This window comes from Amblyomma maculatum, chromosome 3 (assembly GCF_055883805.1).
Source record: "Amblyomma maculatum isolate TAMU_Amacu chromosome 3, ASM5588380v1, whole genome shotgun sequence".
In the NCBI taxonomy this organism is placed as follows: domain Eukaryota; kingdom Metazoa; phylum Arthropoda; class Arachnida; order Ixodida; family Ixodidae; genus Amblyomma; species Amblyomma maculatum.
This window is the reverse complement of record NC_139346.1, coordinates 164582905-164606305: the sequence shown is the minus strand read 5'-3', so window position 1 is coordinate 164606305 and position 23401 is coordinate 164582905. Positions and strand designations below refer to the sequence as shown.

General features: G+C 46.0%; 1 protein-coding gene across 1 annotated transcript; it reads left to right on the top strand.

Moving 5' to 3' along the window:
• The first annotated feature begins 170 nt into the window (after positions 1–170).
• Positions 171–17965, top strand: LOC146196720 (sn-1-specific diacylglycerol lipase ABHD11-like). Its single transcript, XM_084598483.1, has 6 exons — positions 171–365; positions 471–621; positions 1734–1907; positions 5601–5789; positions 5890–6074; positions 17688–17965. The coding sequence occupies exons 1-6, from the start codon at positions 229–231 to the stop codon at positions 17830–17832; spliced, it is 981 nt and encodes a 326-aa protein (XP_084454609.1). The 5' UTR covers positions 171–228; the 3' UTR covers positions 17833–17965.
• Positions 17966–23401: the final 5436 nt, after the last annotated feature.

The following is a 23401-nucleotide window of genomic DNA, read 5'->3' as shown; positions in this document are numbered from 1 at the left end:
AGCAAAGCGAACTGCAGTTGCACGTCTCTGCAAAATAATATCTTTTATAATAAATAAAAAAAATTATGTATTATTATATTTTCTTGCAAAATTAAGAAAATAAGTGTTTGTTCGCTTGTTTTGGACAAGTAGTGTTTGCTGTTTGCTTTCACTTGTCGATCTGGTTTCGCTTCAGAAGTTAAGAGGATGTGACGCACGGTAACTTTTCAGTCTGGCTCCCTCGTCGAAATGCGTGCATCGGTGTTATGCGGCAGATTACTTACGAGACATTTGTCGCTTAAACTGCTTAAACCGAGAATACAAACGTATGGATTTTTAGAAGTATTTCTTAGGGCATCCGCAACCAGTTGCAGCGGTCAGCCAGGGTATGACCTTACTTTTGGCGCTGCTAAAGCATAACTTCCACTCGTTCGCAGCAGACGAAAAAGGGTATATTGCACTCGATGCTCTCCATGTGCATATCATTTCAGATCAAAGGATGTTTCTCTCTCTTTCGCTTCATTCGAATCAACACAAGCCGAAGATCACAAGCCGCCAATCATAATTCTCCACGGACTTTTCGGTAGCAAGAACAACTGGAAAAGCCTGTCCAAAGCGATGGTCAACGCCACAGAACGGAAGGTAATAAAGCCGGTCTGGCTAGAAGTTACGACTGTGATCAGAACTTGCGGTGAAAACTCTGCTTTTTAGCTCATTGTCACACATTGCTTCGAACGTATAAATTTATGCAGCCGCTGTCAGCGGGGGTGGCGATCGAGGTCCGCTTCACTACCTCAACTTCGCGGAAAGTGTCGACGCAGAACTAGATACCGCCATTTGGTCAATCAGGGATTTCTCATTTTTTTTTTTCTTTTTAGTGCATTTAAAATCTAAAGGTACGTCTGGACTTAGAAACTAATGAAATCACTCCGCATGCTCGTTTGCTTTGTAAAGTAAATTTGGTCGACAAATGTGGGATTAGCCAAACGTATTTGGACGGGATCTGGTGCGAAGATTGGAGTGTTTAGGGAGTCGTATATGTGCGCTGAATTTCATTCTCTTCTGTATTGTTTCAAAGACCGCGCACGCATTTTAACACACCATGCATGCAGGTTTGTTTCCTGTATGCCTCGACATATATACTACAGTGCACTTAATTTGCGGAGAAAATTCATTAAGCTTGTGTGATAAGTCTGCAGAGATAAGCATATCCACAATTGCTAACAGCTTGTTGTTTGCTTACCTTACAGCTACTGATGTGTGCAGTGATCAAGCATGATTATACTTTTCATGTGTGAAGGATTCAGTTGAGAAATGTTTTATGGGCATTCAGGTAATTGATAGTACAATACAAACACTTATGAATTTTTTGACCCTGTAATACGGTGCAAATCATAACAGATATTTTTAATGTGCAGTAGGAAATACCTGTTATATTTCGTGCTTCTCTCACTGTGAAATGTAAGATTGCGAAAAAGTTTGTGCTGAATTGCACGAACTGTTTATTTCAGCCTGGTGATGCAGTTCTATCACAACATGACGGGAAAAATTTACTTAGCATAAAGCCCTGTTTGTAATTAAGTTCAACTACCGCTTGTGAATGTTGGTCCCAATTCTTTTTACTGTTCAATAAAAAGGCCAGTATTGCATTGTTTGATGCAAGTGAATAACAGTTTTGAATGTGAAGCGCATGTAAGTGTCATTTGTTACATCAGGCCCTGTTGTTTAAGGAGGTTGTTTGTAAATTAACGCAGGTGTACACTCTCGATGCCCGAAATCACGGAGAAAGCCCCCACACCGATGACATGGATTACATACTGATGGCCAATGATGTAGACCTCTTTTGCAAGGAGCGAAACCTTCAGAAGATTGCCCTAATCGGGCACAGCATGGGTGGCCGGACAGCTATGACTTTTGCACTGACGCGAGTAAGAACTCAAGCTTGTTTTCACAGTCATAGAATTGAATCGTCCCATGTCCAGCCACAGGCTAGTTGGTACCGTCTTTGCCAAAAGTAACCAGGCTGCATGTTTTGCTTCTGACTTGTATTATAATGCCAATAAGAATTCCCACTTTATCACAACTAGATCAGAAGTGAGGAAGTGTGCTCACTTTTACATTGCAGATATTTAGAGATTTAGATGTGGTATTAATCTGCAACCACATGGCTGAGTAGCAGATCCTGCAGCCTGGTTACTTTTGGCAAAGACGGTACATTGCAGTCAAAGCATTTTAGTTGATGCAAGCTACAGCAAGATAAAACTGCGCATTAATATCTTAGCAGCTCCATTCTGCTGATTAGTCAGAGAGCCATTCATTCTAATTTTCTTTCAGTCGCTTTGTTTTGAAAGGAAAGAGAACTTTATCTGTTTTCTTTTCTTGGCTAAGAGAAACAACGTTGCTGTTTTATGTTTAAACAATAAAATTTCTGCTGCTTGAAAGTGAGGTGTAAGATTGCCACAGCTAGCTTTTTAGCACAACACCATTTGGAAGTCCATTTCATCGCAGTCCAGGACAATGCTGAGAGCTGTGGAGAGTAAAATGATAGGTGTTAAGAGATAGGAAGCTTGCAGAGTATAGGTATGAGAAATAACTCGAGTTAATGACATTTTAGAACAAATCAAGATGACGAGAAATGGGTACGGGCAGGGCATGTAAGAGATAATAACCGATGGTCGCAAAGGGTAATAAATTGTATTCTTAGGGAAGGAAAGCGTAGCAGGGGGGGGCTGGAAAATTAGGTAGGCGGATGAGTTTAAGAAGTTCGCAGGGATCCATTGGAAGTCCATTTCAAACCCAATCTTAAGAGATATAAATGTGAAACCATATTGTTACCCTAACAATATTCCTGTGCTTGTTAATGCTGCTAATTTTAATGCAAAATGATGATAAAAAAAAACTAGGGATTTTGCTTTTAGGGTAAACATAATAATAAATAAAGCACACATGTTTAAATTAAGGACACACACTAGGCTGAAGTGGGAATAAAATTCTGGTTCTTGTTTTCATTGCCAAAACCTTGCTGATCATTATTTGATGACTCACTTGTTTTTTTGCCCTTCATTAGAGCTGCAATAAGGTTAACCTTCAGAGCAAAACTATGAGTGGGTGTGGGTGATTTCTTGGAAGCTTGGAGTCGCTTTCATTTTTGTTACAAAAAGTAACGTCAAAATTAAAACTGGAAATTTTTTATTCTCAGCTGATCTTTTATAAGGGACAACAGGGACAACTCTGGCTAGTAATTGTTGCCAGCAAAAATCAATTATCTGACTCGTTGCATCAAGGAACATTCGTAAGAAAATTTGATTTAATAATCTTCCCACCAGTCTATTCAAACTCCTGATGTCTCCCTGGAATCTGTACTTGAAGATCAGTGCTGACACCCACATTTTACTTGCTCCCCGCTAAAATGGCTCAGTAGTTAATTGCACTCAATTACTGAGCCAGCGCACGCGGGCTTTATCTACGGTGGCTGCATTTCGATGATGGCAAAATGCAAGGCATCCATGCACTGTGTGATGTCAGTGCACATACTACCGCCCCCAGGTAGTCAAAATTTTTGGAGCCCTCCAATATGGTATCCCTCTTATAGCCTGAGTTGGTTTGGGGCACTATGAAACAAACCAACCATTTTACTTGCAAAATTGACCAATGTTAGCAGCAGCTGTATTTTAGTGTTTGGTCTTTTCTAGCTTTTAAAAGCCCTCTTTGCAAATAGAGTGTTATACCATATCGAGACAGGCCAACCTTCTACCCGCCCTCAGTATTGCTTTAACTAAAATCTGTCATGTAAGACAAGTATAGTATAAAGAAAAATAGTTTTTATGAAAGAATTGTAGTGCTTCTGTTATATGGATGTGTAATGTATTTGGCATACAGTCATGCTATGAGCTGGATTCATGCTTGCTTTAAAAGGGGTTTCATAGTTTCCCTGAGTGTGGGAAATTAGAAATTGTGTGATGCAAATATTTGCCAAAGATTGGGCTGTTGTGTCTGTAGCGCTTTACTTGTACCCACAGTGCCCACAAAATTTGCATGAACTCCGGGCTTGATCCAGATCATGAAATCTGAACTCATAAGATAAAGGTCTGTTTCAGTTACTACATCCTTTTATTTTCAACTACTGCACCCAGTTAAGCTGCAGGTGGATAGAAACAGAGTTGTTAACTTCCCTTCAAGAGGTGGTTGTGCCTTGTGTTAATTTATTTTTTTTCATTGGCTCCGAGATTAAGTTTCTTCCCTTTCCCTTCATTTCATAAATTTTCTAGTGCAGTAAAGCGTTAGTGTTTCTGGAAATGTGTTGATTCTTTCCTTCTTTTTTTTAAATTTTCTGTTGACACCTAACGTGATAGCCAAGAATAGCCGCTATTCATTTTCAAGAGCTTCATGCTCCAAGATTAATGGCTCAAGAAAGATTCAGAAGCCACCTCACATGTAATATTGAAATAGAAAAAAATAATTATTTGGCAGGTAGTTGTGTTATGTTTTTTGAAAAGTTAAACAACAACTGATATAGTCAGAATTAAGCTTGTGAACAACAAGTGGTTTATGCTGTGAACTTGTGTACCAGAACAGAACCACTTTGGATGCACGCGTGATCTTTACACTCTTTCGAGAACCTATCTGCTGCTCTTGAGATATGTAATCTTGCCATGATTTTGTTGTTGATAAGGCTATTCCTCGTTTGGGTCCATCATGCACTTTCCATTCGAAAGGCAACATTTTTAAACTCTTTAACCATCGAATTCCTGGGAAACATACCAATATTGCCCGATTTTTTGACAATCAGAATTTTTTCACATAGTCCTTATTATAAATGTATATTACTTGATTGTATTCTGGTTAGAATTAATGCAAAAATTTAAGGATGAAAGAGCTTTGCAGGTGGCTTTCTCTCAGGGGCATGTCATTGCTGTCAGCCATCAGCTTTCTTTCAGTTCATACATGTCATAAGCGAGGTCAGAGCTGCTGTTTGAAACAAATTCTAGGTCAACAGTGGTGCTATTGTCTTGTGACAATAGCATCGCTGCTCTAAAAAGGAGCTCTTTTTCTCGGCACATCGCTGCTACTGCAGCTCATCATGTGTGGTGCCATTATGAAATAACTGTTGTCAGGTGAAAAGAACAAGCCCTACAGGTGCAAAACATATTCTTTCTTGGGCAGCTGTCACCATCTAGTCTTTGAAGATTGCAACCAACGCAACTGCTCACCAGAGCTTATCTTTGGCAGTGGGAGCAGTACAAGATCAGTCTGAATGAGTGTGACTCATCGCTGGAAATATTGGTATACAATCGCAAATGACGAGTGCAACTTAGTGTTGGATGTTAAAGGGTTAACTGGAAACTTATCTTCATGTCTGTAATTGTTATTTGAGAACAGGGTGGAAAGCTTTGCAGTCAGCAAAGAGAAAATAATTTTTGACATTTATCCATATCAGTCTTCACTTTTTCTTGTTGTCTGGTCAGCTGATTATCATGGCTGTCACCTGATCCCAACAGGTGCATCTTTTTTTCAGCATGTTTTGAATGCCATTTTTCTTGAGTGCCCGTACCCTGTTTTTGCTTTCTTTGTTTAATTACATTTCGTTTCGAAGACATTTGGTCTCATCTCATTTCATGCAGCCATCAATGGTAGAAAGACTTGTGGTGGTAGACGTCTCCCCTGTCACCATGCCGTCCATCGTCACCACCGATAACATCTTGGTCAGCCACATTAATGCCATGGACACTGTTCTGCCCCAGCTATCGCCAGACATGTCATCACCAGCAGCTCGCAAAGAGGCTGATCGTATCCTAACTAGTGACATACCTGTGAGTATTGAGCTTGTCACAGGCTAGTATATTTAGTGAAGCTGTTTGTCACTTTTTGTCACTCAGGAATGCCTGACAGGCATGAACCCATGTTGTGCAGGAGGCTTCAGTTCGTCAATTCCTGTTGGCCAATCTGCAGAAAGGAGAGCGCCTGTATGAGTGGCAGTTTAACTTGAAGGCACTCAAGCAGAACCTTCCCAAAATCATTCAGATGCACGACTTGAAGGGACTTAGCTACGATGGGAACACCTTATTCATCTGTGGTGGAAACTCCCCATATGTCAGGTGAGACCAGCAGATGTGTGTCATTAGTTTTCACAGTCTTGTGACATCGTTATAGGCATGGTGAAATGCAAACAGCTTGGTCCTCTGTTTCATGGTTCTCTTGGAGCTTACCTTGTGGTCATAGGCCAAGCTTAGTGCAGTGATTCCATGTGTATTAAGTTAAAATCTGTTCACTAGAGGTGCTCATCTATTGCCGTCTCAAAATGCAAAATGCATAAAGCTCATAGAGCTTTATGAATCGCTTTTTTTGGATAAGTAGCAGCTTTGTTGATGTGGTATGTACTATGGGGTTATATGGTACAGGTGGGCCTGGAAGTAAGTTAAATTTTATGGTGATTGAGGGGAAGGGTGGAAACTGGCTAGCTTTATAGTTTTGGAAGCACTGGGCATACCTATAGTATTTCAGTAAAGCCTGCCACTAATTAAAAAGCTTGAGTGACAAAAATGGCTTTTGCAGAGTAGTAATTCATAACTTTGATGCATACTAAGGATGCCAGTTGAAATTCACTAGGCTGCTCAAGAGATTTGGATAGAAAGGCTAAGCTTTATGCTGTGTTATACTGCGATACTACATTAAAGGGTCGCTGAGGAAAAGTACAAGCTGGCTTTTATCGACATGGTATGGCCTTCTAATCACAAAAATGCAATCTCACTAAAAGGGAGCTTTTATAAGCCCACAAGGATCAAAGAACGAAATACAGGAGGTGCCACCACTGGCCTATTTCGCAAGTGAAAAGCTTGCAATGACACTGTTTTTTTTTTTGCCATGTAAATCCTACAGCCACATTGCCATTCAGTTCAACACTATGGAAATTCATACCTTTGGGTAAAGCTATTACAAGTTGGAACTGACTGGGGAAATTTTTGAATCCAATTTTTTCAGTTATATAGGTTCACTAATTCAAAACCATGTTCTCGTGGTCCTTCAAAATTGTAGCTGAAATTTGAACTGCAAGTTGTCATTGCCTTAGGAAATTTAAATGACTGTGAAAAACAATGAAGAAACATCTTTCGTGGGTAACTCTTTGGGCCTACATGCTGCATTGCCGCTGGAGTAGCACGTGCGTAAAAATGCCTTCTTTTTCTTACGAGAATGCCTTATCTGGATTGGTATGTAAAATGTCAAATCTGGCCATATCAGAGATAGGGCCAAATGCAGCAATAGCTGGGCAGATCTGGTCAGATTTGTTCATATACCTGTAAATGACATATCTTGCCATATCTGACCAATTCCTTATCTAAAGACCAGATATGATATATCTGGGCAGATCTGCCATGCCTGACAAGACCTTGATGACCTTTTCTGCATTACACATATCTCATCACAATTTTGCTTATTTTCGACCTTCCTGCAGATGTAATATGCAGACAGATGTAAATCATTTCTTTTAATTGCACATCCAAACTCTGCCCTCAGAATACTTCAGTAGTAAACATATTTATCGCTGGGGTTACTTTAAGTTGGCAATGCAAAGCACACAGATGCTTTTTTCATTTCGCCTCCATTGATAAGTGGACGCCGTGGCTAGATTTGACACCAGGTATGGCAGCTCAGAAATACGTAGAATAGCGTGCAATGCACTTGATGTCACAGGTGCAGTCGCACCTTTGTATGCTTTGATGGAGGCCAGAAGCAAAGCCCTCATACTGTGCGATGTGAAGTGCACTTTGCACAAGAACATGAGAGAAAAAGATGCATGTTCTGTAAACGTTCATGCCTGTAATGCTGCATGGATGAATGCTTACAGAGAACTTAACCAGTGATGCATACTGCGTGACGATAGTAGTGTGTTTTTGCAGCTTTGCAAGCGTGCACAGTTCACAACGTACAGCATGCACAAGTATGCTCCAAACTTAGTCACAAGTTTTTGCTAGGCAAAGTATACATGCAGTACACCTTCCATAACCATGACATGGTTCAAAACTGGACCTGCTTCAGCTTCATGCGTAAAGTTCCAAGACACTGAGCCTCACTCTTCTCCAATGTTAAAAAAATGGCACACAACACAAACACTGAGCAAACTGAAGAGGACACGAACAGGACGGCAAGGCACGACTCGCCGAGGAAGGGCCGCAGAGTTCGTCCGGCGTGGCATGATATGCAACCTTATCGTGAAAGGTCATGAGTTGTGTGATGTATCCAAATAGCAGTGAATTAGAGCATGTTATTAACGTGAGCATTTTATTATTTTTTGTGTTCCTAGTTGCTGTTTATTTGTGTTCACGCTGAAATAACCATCTTTTTCCTATGGCATTGAAGCTGCATCCAAATTGGCAAAATGATGGCTGTAATCTATGACCACTTCCATCAGCAACATCCGCACCCATACATCACGCGAGAGTGCACCTCCAATGTTGACCTGCATCTCCAGCACACAGTAAAAGTGCGCGTTGGCTGTGTTTGGCCTGGGGAAAGATGTGTTTGCCACAGACCCAGGTAACATCGAAATATTAGAGCAATATTACACTTTTGTTTCAGTCGAACATTATTTTGATGTTATGTCTTTTTTGTCTAATGTTTTAGCAGTGTTACATATCAAGGTTGGTATAATGTTTCAATAAACTTAAACAACATAAATCTATTATGTATGCAACATAAATAACATTTGTGAAAATGTAGAGCAACCTTGCACAAGCATGTAGGCCCACCATTCGTGATGCCATACAACTTGCAGGCTTTGCAAAGATCACAATATAGTACAACTCCATAATACAGTACCACTCCTACACTCACCTCTGAACAAATAGCATAGAGCCAAGCTTTTATATCCATCGCTGATGGGTGTTCCATGAGTGATAGTGGCGAATGGGTAGTAATCAAACATTTCCAAAAAATATTAGGGCTGTGCTTGGATTCTATGGCAGACACCATCTCGAAGCTCTAGTTGCAAAAAAGTGTTATTGAAAAACATGGTTACTGGAAAAGGGCAAAAGTGCTGGGAGTCAGTGTCACCTGTTGATAATTATAATCTATTAATGATGCGCTACAATTGGTGCGCACACTCTTAGACACCCTTAGGGTGATTGGGGGTAGCTGTTTCGATCTCAAAGGAGATGCCCTCGACTTGCGAGGCAAGCTCAGTCGGAAGCTCTACCCGTAGTGACAGAAGGGGGTGGCCGTTCCCCAGCTCTTGCTGGTTCAAGCCAGAGAAATGATCGGAGTCAGAGTTAGGAACAAAACAAGCTTTATACATAGCAAGAGACGATACAGAGGAAATCACACTAATAAGAATACACAAACAAGAGGTTCACAGAAAGGCAATGTAAAGCATGCAAATAAAGAGGCAGCTTTCAATAAACACAGAGGCTTTACAATGAACAATACACGAGAGAGTCAGAACAAATAAACTCCAAATTGTTTACCGGGCACAGTCGCATACCTACGTCTTGACAGCGCGTTCGTCCTGTAGACGAGCGCTGCTCCCTCGCAGTTGATTGGGCTTGCCAAGCAGCGGGTTGACCGAGCATTGCCACTTGATAACTAGCAGCAATACAGGCTCTAACACTGGCTGGCCACTGACTGGCTGGCTCGGCACAGCATCTATAAATATGGCACGCCGCGTCTGTTACAACACGCCAAGGCCGGCGCGCACATACACGCAACTCTCACTCTGCAAGTTTATCTGCAAGCATCCCCCCTTCCTGCCGCCGAGACGCGCGTGGTCATTGGCTAGAAGCGGCAGAACTTTCTGGAGAGATCCGGCTGCTTCGCCGCCTAGTGATGAGGAAGGGGTGACGCCGATGCGATTCGCGCAAGGCTACGAGCTCTTCCTGCGTGAAAAAAGACGTTTCTCCAATATTCTGGAACTCTATTCTATGCGAAGCCACGCGCGCGCTTCTTTCACGCCAGGCTGACTTAACGGAAATGTGCGCCGATTTCGTGACACTCAGTGTTCGAAATATATATGCTATGTTGTTTTATATTTACGATTAAAGATGCTCAGAAGACCATATTGAAGCATCAATCTCTTTGTAACATTAAAATATTGTTTGTAATGCAACAAAACATTATATAACGTTGTAATGCCATTCAAAAATCAGCATTAATACAATGTTTCTTTTGAATGTTCTACTAATGTTAATCTTATGTATCTAAAAACTAGGCAACATTCAGGCAACTAAGATAATTTTATAACATTCAAATGTTCGGCGCTACCTAGGTACAAAAACCAGGAAGGTGTACTTACATCACGCAAAATTTAGAATTGCAGTTTCGGAATCTGATAAAACATGTGGGCTTCTCCGTTGATCGCCAGGGCATTGCTGGCATCCTCTGCATCCAAGAACGCGCCCGGGCATCGCGCAGTGCAAATGGAGCTTTCTGTTCGCCTCCAGTGAAACGCGGCTGCACTTTCGCGATGCGTAACCGATAGTCCGCACAAGAATTAAATCAAGCCGATTATTTATTTTATTTAAAAGGAAGATATAAGCATGCTTGTCTCACCGTTAACTACACAGTTGGAGCTCTGCTGTGAACCGAGTTTTTGTTCGTATTGGAGATTTACGCATGCAGATGAACGTTAACTGCTTGGTTACTTACAAAAAGAAACCTAAAACACAATAATATGCCAAACATGCTGCGAATCTGAAACTACGAACAAAAGCTGGGCAAGAGAAGCCGGACCAATCAGGGCGTGCCGTTCGCCGGCATCATCTCACTGGTGGTACCGGAGGTAGGCTGCTAGGCGGCGAAGCTTTCCGTGAAAGTTGCGACTACCAGTGGCGGCGGACGTCCGAAAATGGGCATCTTATTCAGTACTGCGCTGGTTGACTAAATGCGTACAAATATCAAATGACGTCACGGGCGCTATCTCTGAGGTCTCTGGACAGCGTTTACAGTGTACACGAGAACGAGCTGGCGATAACTAGATTGAGATTGATAAAAACGCCAAGACCTTCGCTCCGCCTTCTGGCTTTAAAGATCGCAGCCCATATGACTATGATTTACTGTGAAGTTGGCGAAGATTATGTGAGTGAGTAATATTGTAACGTAACGTTACACAGAAGGCGTTCCTGGCACTCTGGCACTGAAGAACACCAACAGCCAGTCAGGGCAGCACGAAAGCGGAGCACCATTTTCGCTTCGTCGTCTTCTCCGAATCGCCGGTTCAAATCTTCGTCGTCTATGAATGGCATGTGTCATTGCCCCCCTTCTTGGCAGCATCGCCTCGATGCTGCAAATGCTGCTTGATGCGATGAGCTGACAGATGTTATGCTAGGTTGGTGTGGGATACCACAACACAAAACGGGGCACCATCAGTCTCAAGAATAGTCAGCGGGGCTATCGTGGTAGGGTTTCATCCGGACGACGTGTACAACATCAGTGAACTTGCGTCGTCTGCGGCTTGAGGGATCTTGGGTCGCGGATTCAACTTCGTAAGTAACGTCGCTGAGGCGGCGGAGGACACGATATGGGCCGAAGTACCGGCGCAGCAATTTTTCTGACAGCCCACGATGACGAACGGGCGTCCAAATCCAGACATAGTCTCCAGGCTCGTAGGCAGCGAAGCGCCGTCCCTTGTTGTAACGGTCAGCGTCTAGTTGCTGTTGTAGGTATATGCGCTGCCTTGCCAGCTGCCGTGCTTCTTCCGCACGCTGGGTAAAACTAGCGATATCCAGGTCAAGCTCATCTTCGTCGTCGGTGTATACTGGCAGCATTGTATCCAGTGGAGTGGTCACTCGACGGCCGAAGACAAGCTCGAAGGGTGTGAGCCGCGTCGTCTCCTGAAGTGCCGTATTATATGCGAACGTGGCATATGGGAGGATTTGATCCCAGGTCTTATGCTCTATATCCACGTACATAGACAGCATGTCGGCCAGAGTTCTGTTTAGCCGTTCCACCAAGCCATTAGTTTGCGGGTGGTATGCCGTGGCCCGTCTATGGCTAGTGTGTGTAAGGTTCAGTACAGCCATAGTCAGGCGGGCCGTAAAAGCTACCCCGCGATCGGTAATGATAACAGCCGGAGCGCCATGACGCAACACGATGTCGTGGACAAAAAACTGCGACTTCGGTGGCAGTTCCATTTGTGAGCGACGCGGTCTCAGCATATCGGGTCAAGTAGTCTGTCGCGACAACAATCCAACGCTTTCCATTACATGACATCGGGAAAGGACCAAGAAGATCCATCCCCACTTGTTGGAAAGGAGTTTTCGGTGGAGCGATCGGCTGAAGAAATCCAGCTGGTTTCACGGGTGGAGTCTTTCGGCGTTGACAATCACGGCAGGTTTTTACGTAAGATCGCACTGAAGGTAATAATTTCGGCGAATAGTATTTCTCCCGAATTCTTGCAAGCGTACGACTAACTCCCAAGTGGCCGGAGGACGGTTCGTCGTGACAAGCGCTTAAAATGTCAGGCCGTAGGTGCGTAGGCACTACGAGTAGAAATGTCTCTTTGGATCTTTCAAAATTGCGCTTGTAGAGAACTCCACTTCGTAAAGCGTATGACTGCAAGCCACGACGAAAAACAAGCGGTACTCTACCACCGTGTCCTTCCAGATAATCGATGAGCGGCGCCAGCTCCGGGTCCTTGCGTTGAAGGTCAGCCATATGGGATTGGGTAATGGCCCCAATAAAGGGAAAATCGTCGGCGTTTTCCACTGCAGTGGAGTCCAATGGCGCGCGTGACAAGCAATCCGCATCTTGGTATTTTTGTCCCGACTTATACACAACAGTGACGTCATACTCTTGAAGACGGAGGCTCCAACGAGCTAAGCGTCCAGACGGGTCTTTATGGCTTGCCAGTCAGCACAAGGAATGATGGTCGCTGACAATACGGAAGGGTCGTCCATACAAATATGGTCGAAACTTGCTGATAGCCCAGATTACCGCAAGGCACTCCTTCTCCGTTGTCGAATAGTTCGCCTCTGATCGTGAGAGTGTTCGGCTCGCGTAGGCGATAACCCGTTCTATTCCGCCTTGCCACTGAATGAGTATCGCGCCGAGGCCAACGTTGCTGGCATCAGTATGTACGTCGGTTGCGGCGTCTTCATCGAAATGGGCGAGTATTGGGGGTCTGTGTAGGCGGCTTCTAAGCTCCTGGAAGGCTTGTTCTTGATCGTCTCCCCACAGGAAGTGTATGCCTTCTCTGGTTAGTGCTGTCAGTGGTTCAGTTATCTTAGAAAAATCTTGGACGAAGCGTCGGTAGTATGAACAAAGACTTAGAAATCGTCGAAGTGCCTTTTTGTCGGTGGGGCGTGGAAAATTTGACACTGCGGTAGTCTTCTCGGGATCAGGGAGAACGCCCTGTGCACTGACAACATGGCCGAGAAAGCGTAGTTCCTTGAAAGCAAAGTGGCATTTCTCAGGCTTGATCGTTAGTTGCGCGCCTTTGAGTGCTTGAAGCACGATGCGCAACCGGTCCAAGTGTTGCTCGAAAGTAGGCGAGAAAATAACGACATCATCTAAGTACACCAAGCACGACTGCCACTTCAGACCTGATAAAACCGTGTCCATCATACGTTGGAACGTGGCCGGTGCAGAGCAAAGACCAAACGGAAGCACCTTAAACTCGTATAGGTCGTCGGGCGTCACAAATGCAGTCTTCTCTCGGTCTCTCTGATCCACCTCGATTTGCCAGTATCCGCTTTTGAGGTCTAATGAGGAGAAGTACCTGGCGTCGCGTAGTCGGTCGAGGGCATCATCAATCCTGGGCAGCGGATAGACGTCCTTTTTAGTCACGTTATTTAACTTTCAGTAATCGACACAGAATCTCAAGGTGCCATCTTTCTTTTTGACAAGGACCACTGGCGATGCCCATGGGCTCGTCAAAGGCTGGATCACGTCGTCCGCAAGCATTTAATCCACTTGCATTTTAATGGCGTCACGTTCCTTAGGAGAAACCCGGTACGGGCGCTGGCATACCGGTAACGTGGTCTCATCGGTGATGATGCGGTGCTTGGCGACAGGAGTACGACCGACCTTAGAGCCTGTGGCGAAACAGTCTGCGAAATCGCTCAGAAGAGCCGAGAGAAGATTCCTCTGATCGGGCCTCAAGTCGGGGTTAATTTTAACGGTCTGCAGAGCATGACAAGGTGCGGCCTCTTCTTTAGGGTTCGCTCCGGTGGTGCATAAATGAGGCAAGACAGTAACATCGTGAAGGACGGCAACAGCCGTGTCCTTGGCGAGATGCCGCATCTCCTTAGCAAAATTTGTCAGGAGGACAGTAGCACAACTGTTCTGGAGTTGTACGAGTCCTCGAGCAACGGCTAATTCCTTCTCGAGTAGTAGCGGAAGGTGCCCATCCGCGATGCCCTCGTAATCGTGGAATAAGTCATGCTTTACAAGAACCAACACACTAGAACGTGCCGGAACCCTCACGTCATCGTCGACTATACGCAAAACGTTCAGACCCGGATCTTCGTTTTCAATGCGTGCCACGGCTCGTTTCGTCGAAAAGGAAACGCGCTTCTTTCAGGTCAATGACAGCGCCGTTGGTCTGTAGGAAGTCTAGACCAAGGATCAAGTCTTTCGAACACTCAGGAAGCACGATAAATTCTCCGACATACACAAAACCACGGATGCCGACCCGCGCTGTGCACTTGCCTGCAGGTTCGATCAAGTGGCTTCCCGCCGTGCGAATTTTCGGGCCGGACCAATGTGTCAAAACTTTCTTCAATTCTCGGGCGAGACCACGGCTCATTACTGAATAATCGGCACCAGTGTCGAGTAACGCGGTGACATCCACTCCATCAATCGTTACACATAAATCGGAGGTAGTATGCCGGATGCTGTCGCTACCTGACACAAGCGAAATCTCGTCGGGTCGGCCTGACGATGACGGAGGATCTTCACATTTCCCGACATCAGCGACCCTGCCTCCGAAGGCCGCTGGTATTAGTTTTCCCGGCTAGGGCTAGGAGGGGAGCGGCGTCGGGAAGAGTGGGGACTTGTCGAACGGTAGCTCGTCGGGGACGTAGACCGACGCTCTTGGTAACCGGAAGTGACGGGATACTGTGGCGTGCAAGGTCGCTTGCAATCTCAGTAGGCCGTTCGTCATTCCGAGGGTGGAGTTCCTCCGAGGCGAAACCCCGCATGTTGACGCGGCGGTACGGGCACGCCCGGTAAAGGTGACTGGCTTCCCCGCAATGATAGCACAGGGGGCGACGGTCCCAGGGCCGCCATACTTGACGGGGTCGCTGGTAGATTGGCGGAGGGGAGTAGTGAGGCCCCATGCGGCTCCATGCGAGGCCCTCCATGCGAGGACCCTGCGGCTCCATTGCTGGAGCTGCGGCGTTGATACTATGGTCCGGCGGGGGCGCCCTACGTAAGACGGATGCGTAGGTGGGCCTCGCGTCGATCGTCTGGTGGGGAACGCGCTGCTGGGGAACGTCAGCAACTTGCTGAGCTGCCATACGCACCTCGTCCCGGACGACTTCAGCCAGTGAAGGAAAAGCTGTTGTGTTGCAAGGCATCCGGAGCGCTTGCAGTTCCTCCCGCACGACAGAACGGATGAGATTTCGTAGTGCGTCCATGTCGCTGCCGGTATGCACAGGAGGTGCGTCGGACCCAATGATGTTCACGTCAAGGTTGTGCTGACGGGCTCGGTGTTGCAGCGTTGTCTCCATGGTCGCTGCCTCGCTGAGAAACTCCGCCACAGTGCACGGTGGACTGCGCACCAGTCCCGCGAGAAGTTCTTGTTTAACGCCCCGCATGAGGTGACGCAGTTTCTTATCTTCAGGCATTTGTGGGTCTGCACGCTTGAAAAGGCGTGTCATGTCTTCAAAGAACATACGCACGCTCTCGTTCTGGCGCTGATTGCGCGAATGTAGCGCAGCTTCTGCTCGCTCCCGGCGGTCGTCGCTAGGAAAGGTGGCTTTGAAATCACGACAGAAGGCTGCCCAGGATTGGAAGGCAGCCTCATGGTTTTCAAACCATGTCCGTGCAGACTCTTCTAGAGCGAAGTACACGTTGTGGAGCTTGCGCTCATCAGTCCACCCGTTGTAACGAGCAACTCGCTCGTAGTTCTCAAGCCAGTCCTCGGCGTCCTCGAACACGTCGCCATGAAAGGAGGGGGGTGTTCGCGGCTGATGACACAGGATGTGGGTGGGAAGCCTGCTCTCAGATGTCATTGCAGCAGGTTCTACAGCCGTCTGAGGATGCGTCGTCCTGGTAGCGGCCGGAAGGGGTCCGAATTCAGGGGGCTCTCCACGTAGGCGGCGGCCGAGGCGTTGATGTACGGGGGTAAGCTCCGTATTGACAGGTTGATTATGCAGGACTGGATCGATACCTGGCAATTCCTCCACCAGATTTGTAACGTAACGTTACACAGAAGGCGTTCTGGCACTCTGGCACCGAAGAACACCAACAGCCAGTCAGGGCAGCACGAAAGCGGAGCACCGTTTTCGCTTCGTCGTCTTCTCCGAATCGCCGGTTCAAATCTTCGTCGTCTATGAATGGCATGTGTCAATATTTATCAAGTGAAAATGGTATAAAAGCGTATTCACGGGAAGGGGGAAGTAGGGACAGGGAGGTTACATTTGGACGTCAATGCCTCACGTGCGAACTCGTGCGATAGAAGCGTGGGTCGAGCTCGATCGTCTTTGTTCCTCGGTTTAGTCTAAGAACTGAATACTGAAGGTTATGTATATAATTAACTTTCAACTATTGCTGGTAGGTGCCGGTTTGTAATTATTTGTGGCTGGCCATTAGTAATACCCTTACCACTTTTTAAACTTTCGAAAACGCAGTTATGCCAAGCGCTGTGGCGCAACAAACTCGGGCTAGTTCAAAGTTACTCGAACACCAGGTGACTATGGAAAGCACTCAACTGTTGAATGCACTCGTACTGGTAGGTGGTTTCATTACCTTCCGCCGGTTGTGGTGGTTCGCCGGTTAGGGCGCTCGACTGCTGAGCCCAGTGACGCGGGAGCAAATCCCGGTCGCGGCGGCCGCTTTTCGATGGAGGCCCTTGTGGTGTACGATGTCGGTGCACGTTAAAGAACCAAATTTGGTCTAAACTTCTGGAACTCTCCACTTCGGCGCCCTTGTGGTGTACGATGTCGGTGCACGTTAAAGAACCAAATTTGGTCTCGATTTCTGGAACCCTCCACTTCGGCGTTTCTCGTAGCCTCAATTGCTTTAGGACGTTAATCCCCACAAGCCAGAACAAATCATATGCTACCTTCCACAGCTGCACGGTATTCGAAATAACTTGACACATAGCCAAAATTCGTTGAGCAACAACGCTAGACGTAATCTGTTTTTCAGAATTATAAAAATTGATGTGGTTGTTACTATCGCCAACTGCAAATTAATTACATTCAGCAACCTAACTCTAATGGGTGCATGATGACTCACGTGTTTTATGATACCTGCGAGCACTGGTATATATGGCTGTGCCACAAAGGCCAGCTTTATAATTAAAAAAAAAAGCTCGTTTCGAAGCGCACAGAAAGGAAACAACCTGTATAATGCACATTACCAATTTTTCGGTGCCGCCGTTTTCTTTTTTTCTTCGAATATACGTATCAATATAGTCCCTGTTTGTATGAATACTTTCTGATCTACCATTGCCAATTTGTACATGTTTGGGCTCACTTTGTGTGTCCACAGCCAAGATTGGGAAGGCTTGCAGTCTGTAGTCAATGCCTCATTTCGGCCTCTTCCTTTTTCAGCAAACGGGATCACGGCGCCATCAGGGAGCAGTTTCCCAAGGCCGAGATCGTTTACGTGAAAGGTGCCGGGCACTGGGTTCACGCTGAGAAGCCTGCTGAGTTCTTGGACCTGGTCAAAACGTTTCTTGCAGACAGTGCATCGTAGTAATACATATCCTCTCGTAGTGCTGCATCGCCACGCGACTGTTGTATTTTTAGGTTGCTAAATGTATAGATTCGTTTCCTTTTTCAACTCAATGAAAAACATTGCTCAATAAATATTGTTTAAAACGCCACAATTCTCTTTGTGCATATGTGTGTAAATATATGAGCGTCGGCGAGAATGGACCGACAAAGTCTGTTACCTCTTGAAAGAAAAAAAAGCTAGTTTTAGCTTGGCTAAGTATGGATGTCCAGCCTTGGTCAAAAGTTCTGAAGCCAAAATATTTTCGTCTCAGCCGCAAATGGAGCCGTCACACCATTAAATGCCTAATGGCATTTAAAATTCTAGGAAATGATTTCGTATCACAGAAAGGAACTGTCTCGTAGCATTCCAGGGCCATTTAGTCTTTAATGGTGCCGTAACGGCTTCATTTTGTGGCTGAGACTAAAATCCTTTGGCTTAGGGACTTATTACCAAGACTACATGCAGAAGCATAATTTAGCACTCATTTAGCTGATTAGACATGCTTCCTTTGGCTTTGCTTTTGCAACGTCTTGCCATTTAACTTAGTTTTGACTTTTATCAGGATGAAGAAGGCTAAATTAAGACCTTTAAGGAAACTGTCATAGGAGGTCACGACGACATCATCCTAAGTGTAGTGTGCGTGACTGGCAGCTTAACACTTGCAGAAACCGGCTACAGAGATGGCGCAGTGATTTAACGCCGCAGAGGCCGGCGAAGCTGGTCTCTGGTTTGGGTTTTTTCGGAGTGGTTTGCTCGAGATTTTTTTCTGAAAATTTTTCGAGATATTTTTTCCGAATGGTTGCTCGAAGGAGGACACCTCGACGCAATCCAAAAATATGGGCAGCAATGATTCTGAGTTAAAACTATTGTTACGTGGTGACAAGCAAGAAGATGGGGCAACATGGAGACAGGATGAACGATGATTTAATGTCTGGCCTAGCGCGAGGGCTCCTCTCGCGCCACTACCGATCTTCTTCTTCGCAACACTTCCCGGGGCCACCAAGCGATCGTCCCGATCGGTTCGTTAAGTGGATGGTGACGTGATGGTGTAGATGTTCAAGAAAAGAGAGAAGAGAATGATGCGCTTGCCACCACGATGACGATGAGCACGATGATGCTTGGGTGATCCGCCTCCCCTGGAGCTGTTCAACCATTCGTCACTAGAGTCCATGGGACCGATGGCTCGAGGTCACGTCGGGCGGCTGGGCTGGTGTTGCGTGTACATGTCCGGTTCCTTTGGGTCTTTCGGGTCCTTCGTCTCGGTTCTGGTTGATCTGTCTGTTCTTGTCTTCAGATCCGGGCTGGGGGCTGGGCGGCGGTAGTTGGTCGGGTCAGGGTAGGGAAGGGCTGGGGCGAAGCTGCTCGGCGATGTCCCAGGGTCCTCGGTCGATGGTCCCGGCTTACAGATGGCGTCGATGCTCCAAGGCGAGGATGGGATGACGTATACCGCACCTCCAACCAAAATGTTACTTGGTGACACGTGGTGTTAGGTGGTGATTTAATGTCTGGCCTAGCGCGAGGGCGCCTCTCGCGCCACTGCCGATCTTCTTCTTCTCAACACTATTGAATGGCACAGCCGATATAATTGGGAGGAGGGGTGGAGTGGAGGTGCACAGTGGGGAAGGGCGTCGACCATACCAGCTCAGAATAAAAACTGACCTCGTTTATGGCGACTAATATGTGAAGCTCTAGAACCTACTTTGAAGATACCTGCTATGTCCCGTAGTTCCGAAAAGCCAAAGGACATAAAGGATTGTTGCGTGCTGTGAGAGCTGTGGGCAGAGTAACCCTGCAGAACTTAACCTCTATTGGAAGGGAGATAGGGGTGCTTGAGGATCACCGCCCATTAAAGAAGACAAAAATGCAGCTATATAGAGAAAAACTGGGTGGGGATAGTGTTCCTCGGATGGAGCCTGATACAACAATGAACATTTATTGCGGGCCGTCTCGCGTACCAATGGTTATGGCACTCTATGGCTGAGGTAGAGGGTGCGGGCCGCTTTTCTAGCAAGTCAGCAAGGCGCCCAGTGTGATGCCAGTGCACGTTAAAGAATCCAGACGGTCGAAATTTCGACAGTTTTCCACTATCGGCATCCGTCATTGCCATGTGTATATCGCTTTGATACGTCAAATCCCTATAGACCAAATCATTTATTGCAGTCCCTATAAATGCGTACCGCCGGGATGGCTTATGTCATCCTGGAGGCTATCTGGAACGCTTAACCCTTCACTCGTGTGTGCATTAAACTTACGGCGTTAGCAGCAGTATTTTTTGTATTGCTAAGGAGACCAAAGAGAGAGCACCCCCGCGTCCATGATTGGGGAAAAAGCGAGGCAAGCACGGAAACTTAACACTGAACAAGTTCATCGGGGCTGCACTTCCCTAGCACATGGGTGATGCAAGAACACACGACACATATGCTAAAAACTGCATTTTTTGCTTCGAACTGGCTTCTAATGCACCGAACTCGGGGTATAACTCATGTAGAAGGAAAGGGACTGTACGCTCTTGTGGCATGAAAATCAAAACGCAAATGCTGATTCAGAGTGCCAATGACAATATGGATGATTTTATGAAAAGGCGGAGGAGGAAATAGAATCGTGCCACCGATGCATAAAAAATTTATATTTGCTGGCCTGGCCTGTGCTTAATTCTCGTCGGACCCTGCGTACATTAAGGGGCACAATTTTGCAGAATTTTTAAATAACTCGTCACTTCTGCCGCCTAAGTGCTATTAGATGTCAGTGTGTACGAACTGTAGTCTCACATGGTCGATGTTTTATAAGCTGCGGTAGAAAATGCGCGCGTTGAGCAGATTTGTCATCTGGAATTGGTCTATGTGAATCAGATTTCTGCTTCCAGCTTTCAGTATCGGCCAAGCTGTTTGTACTTTACAATAAGTTGATTTAGAATTTGGTTAAAATACGCATTTTAAAAGTACCAAACATAAGGTGAGTAAAATATTGTGTAGGTTTTCCCCTGGTTAAACCTCGTTATTCTATAGCGTATAAGCTCTGTTAAACATATGGCTGCACGCGCCTCGGAGCAGCTAAACCCCACGCCTGGTCTTGTGGTCAGCACATTTTAAAGGAGTACATAGACACTACGGCATCTCTCGGCTCAAGGTCAAATCAACGGTACCACATGATGTCGGAACTTGCAGAGCGAAGAGTGGAGCTCACACTCTAAAACGTTTTTGTATGTTTTTGAAGGCAATAAAGAACAGGGCCGACGGCGAAAATTCTTACGGGAAGAGCGGTTGAACCGACGGCTGCAAAGGCTATTCGCGCACAAGAATGGGATCGCTCAAACTGGATGAATTTATTATGAATCCAGTTCGAGGCAATATAAACGCAGTAGTCAACTGCCCGTGTTTTCATTATTTGCTTGGCCCGTCTACGCGCTAATGCGCTCCACTCCCGCGTATGCACCATTAACTAGGCAGCAATGTCAATGTCCTATACTTCTTAAAATGTGATGTTTGAAATGGCGGACACTGCTAGATTACTTCAACGAGCAGCATTGTAGTTCTGACATGCCAAAATACTCAATATTGCTCTACTGATAACTAATAAACCTTGGGCGATGGGCTGACTTTGGAAACATACCTTGTAAATGTCGATAAACCTTTTATGATTCCGTTCGTGCAGTTATCGGAACTTGGAGAGGCAGCTGCGTAGTCGGCATACAGCGACATCTCGAACTTTCTGTTGGCATTGCGATGCAGCTAGCAAGCACCACTTACTAGCGATAGGGCTGGGAATGACTGTTAGCTTGTCACAGCAACATCAGCAACGAAAATAGGCTCGCTGTCCAATCGCCCGCGTGAAGCAACCTGCATGCTGCAGACGATAAAAATGCAGGTCACTAAACGTGCTGTATACTGAACGACGTCGTTCATGCACTTGCCTTTTCTGAGCGATGCATGCTGGGATGTAACGGTCGCGCAACGCGCATGTTTTTAACGCGGTAGCGTTAAGGAGCATCGTGTCGCAGAAAAGCCGGTGTCGTCGGCGTCGTTGGCCGTGAGCGATAAATCCCGGCATGCACTTCATAAATAAAAAGCAACTTCCATGTGCGGCGCTGCCCCGACACGTGGCGCACCACTCGCCCCTGACGTTTCGCCGTGCACCCTCACGGGTTGTAAAATCAAGTGTCTTTCCTTTCTTTAGATCACTATCTTCGCTCACCCGCTTCTCCCCTTCGGGCCGCGCGGGTACCGGTGCGAGGACGCCCCAATACCCTTGCGTTTAATAAGTTTTCTCGCTCTCTCCCCTTCCAACATCCAGCGTGCATCACTCGACCAGTGGTGTTTAGGCGACGCGGCTCCTCTTTCCGCTCACAGCGCGATTGCTAGGTGCAGCGTTTGATGCCGGACGCCTCTGACGTGATCGCTGCGCCGTAGCGCTTCTGCTGGGAAAGCGTCCCCTGCGATGTAATAACACTATCGCGTTCCACTCTTGAAGGCGAAGCTTAGGCGTCCTCCAAATTTTTTCGCTTGCTCGCCTAGTCATTGCGGTTTTTATCAGCCGATGCGTCTGCATCACCTGTCCTGTATGCATTACGCCATTGCTTAGCCTGACTGCTTCAGGCTTGTAATTACGCACCTCTCGTAAACCATTGCATTCGGACACATATAAAAAGAATTTTAATCGAAAACTGTTGTGCGCCATGCACTGGGATTTATTTTCACGCACAAAACACATGCCTGTGACTTGTACATGGTGGTTAATCTTGTCAAAGTTCTGTCGGCGTAGGTGAATCCTTGGGACTAGGCGGTTATAGCGTTCGTATTGGGGGAATTACCTAAAAGGGAAATGATGTCAGTCTTGCGAGTCTGTGAACGCTGGAGATTTCTGGAATCTGGGACATACTGATGTTTGTTGGTACCATAGTTATTTCGTCTAGTGTCTTTAATAAATGAACACCATGAACAGAAGTTGTTTTGTATCAGTAGACTATACGGTATATCATAACGGAACTCAACAAAATCACGACTTTCGGTTTGTTTGTTGATTTTAACGTCCCAAAACGACTCGAGCTATTAGAGACGCCGTAGTGGAGGGCTCCGGAAATTTAGACCAGCTGGGATTCTTTACCGTGTACTGACATCGCACAGCACACGGGCACCTTACTTTTCGCCTTCGTCGAAAGGTGGCTGCCGCGGCCAGAATTCCATCTCGCATCCTTGGGCACAGTATAGCCGAGCGCCCTAACCCCTGCACCGTCACGGCGGGGAAAAGCACGTATACTAGAAAATATAAAAGCGTGAAATAGAGATGTCGCTATGACCGGCCGATTTCGAAAGCCGAATGCATTCGTCGACACAGATTTTCTTGCGCGGGTCTCAAAATTGTGGCAAACCGTCCTGCGATATCATAGAAACTCGTAGCTTTTCAATCGACTAGCGAGAATACTTTTAAATACAAAATTCTCTACTGTAAGAGTACTTTCTATCCAACAAAGCTAAAAGATTATAAACACCATATTTCTGTTTGCGCGTTTTCTTCTTTAAAATGGTATGCGTTAGACATGTACATGGGTCAG